Source organism: Amphiprion ocellaris, chromosome 11 (assembly GCF_022539595.1).
Source record: "Amphiprion ocellaris isolate individual 3 ecotype Okinawa chromosome 11, ASM2253959v1, whole genome shotgun sequence".
NCBI classification, from domain to species: domain Eukaryota; kingdom Metazoa; phylum Chordata; class Actinopteri; family Pomacentridae; genus Amphiprion; species Amphiprion ocellaris.
The window spans coordinates 16,972,125-16,978,275 of record NC_072776.1 but is presented as its reverse complement, the minus strand read 5'-3'; the positions used below and the strand labels follow the sequence as shown (position 1 = coordinate 16,978,275).

At 37.9% G+C, this 6,151-nt stretch overlaps 1 protein-coding gene across 1 annotated transcript; it reads left to right on the top strand.

The window, feature by feature from the left end:
* Positions 1–238: 238 nt before the first annotated feature.
* On the top strand, positions 239–3,641 carry fev (FEV transcription factor, ETS family member). The gene is made up of 3 exons (XM_023285060.3): positions 239–747; positions 1,393–1,464; positions 2,607–3,641. Exons 1-3 carry the CDS (start codon positions 699–701, stop codon positions 3,146–3,148), a joined length of 663 nt encoding a protein of 220 aa, XP_023140828.1. The 5' UTR covers positions 239–698; the 3' UTR covers positions 3,149–3,641.
* Positions 3,642–6,151: the final 2,510 nt, after the last annotated feature.

The window sequence follows — 6,151 nt, the reverse complement described above, 5'->3', positions numbered from 1 at the left end:
CCTGAGTTTACAGTCCAAACCAGATCCTACAGAGCCATAAAGTCCACATAGTCCTCACACAGTCCACTGCTTCTGAAACCCAGAAGAAGCAGAAAAATCAGAGTGCACATGATAACGTCAGTGGGCATCAGAAGCCGTGGTTTTAAAGTTACGACCTCATTACCCTCAGATTGAGGCCATATAACCTTAAACCCACAGAGGGAAGGTTGGGAGGGATGAAATGTTCTTGTTTTCTCATGTGCACTGAGGCGTGTTTTTCAAGGTAAATATTCTTTTTCCAACATGAAATAGGTCTTTGTTGTTTGCCGAGAGGTAAAGAGGCGGAAAAGTGAGGAGGATCTGAACTGGTTTCCATGTCAAACACTTCAATTCACCATAGAAACTCAGATCTTAACGCGGAAACTTTATTAAACTGTGATGGTGGATTGATAAGGGCCGAATTTCTATCGGCCTCTTTTTATTGTGGGCACCAGGCGGGCTGACAGAGGTAAATTGCTCTTTTAATTAAAGCAATGCACCAGGGGAAATTGCTGTCTGAATATTGTCTCAGAGATGGGGGCCAGTGACAGTTGCCTGGAAACTTCAATCTGTCCACCCGCATTTATTCCAGATCACAGTTATGAGATAAAGTTTAATAAAAATCTTTTCCTCCGCCACCAACGAAATGAAATCCAACCCTTTCTGAACAAGTGAACACAATGAGACAGGACTGCGGAGGAAACCTCATGTTCAACATGTATCTCTCAGGTTCGTCATTTAGTTCCGTTAGGAGCCGCAGAAACAGCCTATTATGAGATGATTTTTTAAATTTTGCTGGGTGCCGGTGTCCTGCGGCCAATGATGCTGGATTTCCAGGGCGCACAGCATTGTTCAGGCTTTTCAATCTGAAAGCCCGTCTGCTCTTTTGTCGGAAATCGGAAATCCTTTTTCCTGGACGCGTTTCCTGGCTTCTCGCAGAGGAGAGCGCAAAGACGACAAGCTTTACGCATCAGACTCCGACTGGACCAGGACACAATTAGGATTTTAAATTATTTTAACTTTGCAGGAGATTTTGGGAATTAAACATTTCATTTTAGTTTGAATTGCAGGCCATGCACGGGTCAAATTTAACGGCATCTTATAGCAAGCAGAGCCTTTTATAAGAGTCATTCTCCTGCAATATTTATCCCCTCTGATTTAAAAAAAAAATCCATCGCCAATTTTATGTATTCACGTGTTCCTTTTTGGCGTAGTGTTTCTTGTTAGATTGCGCCTCTGTAAAGTTCTGGACATTTTTTTTCTTATTCCAGCAAAGCAAGATATTATATATGTTCATATCTGGGATATGAAATAGACAAAAAGGCCTCCCCACATGATGCTGAAATATGTCTTGTCAATATGTTTTGATTTCAGATCCAACAGAAAACCTGTTGAAAGAAAGCAAAGGAACATCCTGGGGTCCAATAAATACAGGAGTACAAAAAGGTAAGAGAATGAGGTAATAAACATTATTGTCATAACGGAAATCTCTCGATATCTCAGCGCAATCTTAGAAAAATAACAATGATATAGTAATAAAATAAATCGCAAATGTCAATTTTTAAAAAATAAACACACCATGTAAATAAGAGAATTCTAGAAATACTGGTAACCACATTAATCCTAAAACACCCTTATTACTCTATGAAATCTGGATTTAAATGCGTTAATGTCTCATTCAATTAATTTTGTGTTTCTCTTTGAAATTTAATTTACACATAGTTAAGACTGATTGTTAAAAGAAAAGAAAAAAATCATCGTTTTTTTAATTCGTATTTTCAATTTGTAGCTATTGTCGCTTGTTTGAAGCCAAATATTATTTTGAGGAACCTATAATGAAGAACCAACGAAATTTAAATCATGCAATTTAGCATAAATAGAATAATCACCACAGGCCTATAGCTAAACCAATCTTTAATTTAACACGGATTTAATTTCATGATATTCAGAGAACATTAACTTCTATAAAAAAAAAAAAAAAAAAAACTGTGAAGATACAAAATAAAGCCGTTTAGGATTTTTTATTTTTATTTTTATAAACCCTCATATAAAAACTGATATTAATTCTACACATATATTTATCATGTAAATAAATATGTCCTCTAGACTGAGCACTTTTATCATGTTTTAAGCAGATTTTGAAAATAAATATATTCTAGGACATCATTAAGATGCGTTTGGATGATAAAAAGACGTATTTATAAAGGCCATATAAGAAAATATAAATCTCTTAAAGATGCACTCAACAGGCAAAATTAAAAATGACATGTTATAGTACTATAAAAATTGCTCATAGATATAAATGAAAAATGTCTCTAATTGTATAGATTTTTATATTAAACACTGCTGTAGCTATCAGATTATTTTCTCGTTTTTATAACCGAGAGCTATAAATTAGAATTTAGAATGTTATTTGATAACTGTAGAAAAGCAACTGAATGAACCAAAGCGTTTTGCCCAGACTGTCTTTTTGACACAGAATGCCATTCACATTAATATTTTGTTGAAAAAAAATGTTTGTTAGTTTGTTTTTGCATGCACTTTACGCGATCCTTTTGGCTTAATGTTGCGCCGCTTTTGTGTTCCAGGCAGCGGACAGATCCAGCTGTGGCAGTTCCTGCTGGAGCTGCTCTCTGACAGCACCAACATGTCCTGCATCGCCTGGGAGGGAACCAACGGAGAGTTCAAGCTCATCGACCCGGACGAGGTGGCCCGGCGCTGGGGGGAGCGCAAAAGCAAACCCAACATGAACTACGACAAGCTGAGCCGGGCGCTGCGCTACTACTACGACAAAAACATCATGACCAAAGTCCACGGCAAGAGATATGCCTACAAATTCGATTTCCACGGCTTGGCGCAGGTGTGCCAGCCGTCTACCACGGAGCAGGCCATCTACAAGTTCCAGGGCAACTTCTCCCCGATCCCGTTCTCCGGTATCTCCAAACTGAACCTCGTTGCTCCCGGCGTGGGCCCCTCGGGTTTCTCCTACTGGCCCGGTTCCCCTCCGGCCGCTCTCTACCACAGCCACAATCTACAGCCTCCGGGGCCCTTTGGCACCGTGTCTCCGTCCCACATCAGCTGCGTCAACAACATCAACAGCCTGAGCAACATCAATAACCACTACAACTGACTCTTAGTGCGCATTTTAGACTAACTGGAAAACTCGAGACACCACAGTAATGAAAGAGGAGAGATGACGACAAGGACAAAAAAAAGGTCAGCAGGTATGATTTAGGCAAAAAATTGGCTTGAGTTGGTTCGAAATGAACCAAACCACGTTTTTAAACTTGCATGACCTTCAAACAGAGATAAGACTGGAGCTACGGTTTTATGGAAGCAAGACGTAGAAAACGTGTACTTAAAAAATATTTGTTTTTTCTGTTTGTTGTTTTAACCTACTGGTACTTTTCACGAGCAAAATATTAAATCCATCCAGAGGGCCAGTCAAATTACACACAGTGAAACCACTGTGCGTAAAAGAAAACACGCATTGTTTAAACAGTTAAATTAATTTAGCCATAATTTTATCATAAATTATCAATTTTAATTGGAGATAAACATTTACATCAGGAGAGTTTTTTGGGGTGTGTGTATATATATATATATATATATATATATATATATATATATATATATATATATATATATATATATATATATATATATATATATATATATATATATATATATATATATATATATATATATATACATATATACATAAAATAAAAAGTTATTTTAAAATAGGATGAAAATTAGATTGTTGTACACCTTTCATTCATTGTGGCTCACTGCTGTCTCTTACCCTCCATACCTGAGATGTGGCTTTGTTTTCACTGACAGACAGGTGTATTTGCACCAACTTGGGCACAAAGTGACACATTATTATTGGACTTCTGACGCCATCTAGTGGTTTTCTAAAGGAATGATGCTCCTTGGACTTGAATTCCCACCTGAATTATATGTCACTTTAATCACTGTTTGCTTGGACAACTTGGAAAATAAACATAATGTCTACATAAGAAAATCAAACCTGACCAGTGTGCAATAAAACTAAAACCAGTGCAATGGCACGGGACTGTATTTTGTGTGAAATAGGCGTGAACAGCAACACAAACTGTGAATCCAAGAACCTCTCTTTGTAAATAGCTGCTTTTGAGTGATTTTAAAGTGAAATAGACTGCATTCATTCACACAGCTTCATACTAAAACAACTGTATCAATGAAAACTAGTTCAATAAATAAAAACAGACTGTTATGAAGAAATCCTCTTGTCAGTATGTGCTTCTGTTCTGTCAGTGTCCTTCTGCTTTATGCCATCCAAACACGAGTGGACCAGCAAATCTGACTTTTTGTCATATTTCAGTGTGGGACTTTACCATCCATGCTTTACAATATTGCCAGTGTTCTTTCTGTTGATGAGTACTTTCTCAATATGTACATTTTTATTTGGTTTTGTGTTTAAGTGTAGATGCAGTCTTTGAATGATATAAATGAAGTGATTATGAAGATGGGAAACGTACAAGAAAAATAAGAAAACACAGATATGTTAACTTGTGGTGGAAAGTATAGTTTTTATGTGAGTCTGGCATCAGTTTAGACAAACAGTTATGATTTGCCAGTATTGTGGCTACAGTTGCCAAAATATACTTGCTTTAAGAAACATAATAATTATCCTAAGCTCAGAATGTGTACCTGGACTAACAGGGATTTTTAGTGACTCACCAGTGGGTAGATACAGAACAATGAGCAGCCAGACATCCACATGAATGGCTCTTTGACATCCAGATGCTGTGCGAATGGGGTGAAATTTTAAAGAAAATGTTGTTCTTGTTTTTTTTTTTTTTGTGCTGTATTTGCAGTGGCAGTGCCAAGGCAGGGCATTTAGTGCATTGGGAACACATCAAAATAACTATAATATCTGGCTTAAAAAACAAAAGCTGAATATTTCCATTTTATTGTAGAAGATTAATTGAACAAAAGTCTATATGAGATGTGTTTTTGTTACTTTTCACTCAGAAATAAAGCCACTTCTCCAATGATACTGACCTATAATACAACCAATATACAGTACAGCTGCACACGTATCAACTTTACACTGATTCTATTTCATTTGAACTTCATTAGCAGTCATTATTTATTAAGTAAATGTCTTTTTGTGGTGTAGTTTACTGGTGGTGGGCTGCACAGTGGCTTGGTGGTTAGCATTTTCTCCTTGCAGCTAAAAAATCCCCAGTTCGCGTCCTGGATCTTCCCATGGAGGTCTTGGAGTTTGCATGCTCTCCCTGTGCATGTGTGGGTTTTTTCTGGATACTACAGCATCCTTCCACAATCCAAAGACATGCTGAGGTTAATTGGTAACTCTAAATTGTCCATAGATGTCTTTGTCTCTATATGTAGCCCTGTGATAGACTGGTGATCTGCCTTCACCCTAAGTCAGCTGGGATAGACTCCAGCCTCCCTGTGACCCTAATGAGGATTAAGCGGTGTATAGATAATGGATGGAGTTTACTGGTGGTGCTGCTCCAGCGGATGCCCAATGAAGTTTGACAGTAAGTGTTGTCAGCCATGTGGGGGCACCATAACTCTTCCACCACCAGAGAACAGTTTACATAACCAGGTGACAACAGAGTTGGACTAATATAGAACAAAGAAGCATTTGCAAATAGGAGATTAACCTCAAAACTCATTTTATGACGGTGTAAGTCTACAGATATTTAGACACGTCTAAATATCTGTAGACCATTTTCAGATGATGGAATAAGCATATGAGCTCTCAGCATGTAAAGAAAAAATACTGGGCTTCACTGCAGAAGAGGTGGTGAGTTAGTAAAATATGCATTTTTTTTAAAAAAAATGGGAATTATCAGCTTGTAAAATCAGTCAACGGTAATCAAGATATATAGATGAAAGATTCAGAGCGGAAGTGTGTGTATATGTGTGTGAGAGAGAGAGAGAAAGAGAGAGAGCGAGGGAGAGAGAGAGAGTGGGTCAGCCATTCACAACACCAGTGTTTGTGTGTGTGACCTGCATATCAATAGGAAAGACATGGGGTCGCTATTGACAACTGAATCTCTTTCTCCCTCTCTTGCCTAGTTCCTTTGCAGACGAAAGCCTACCAGCGCACTCGCAC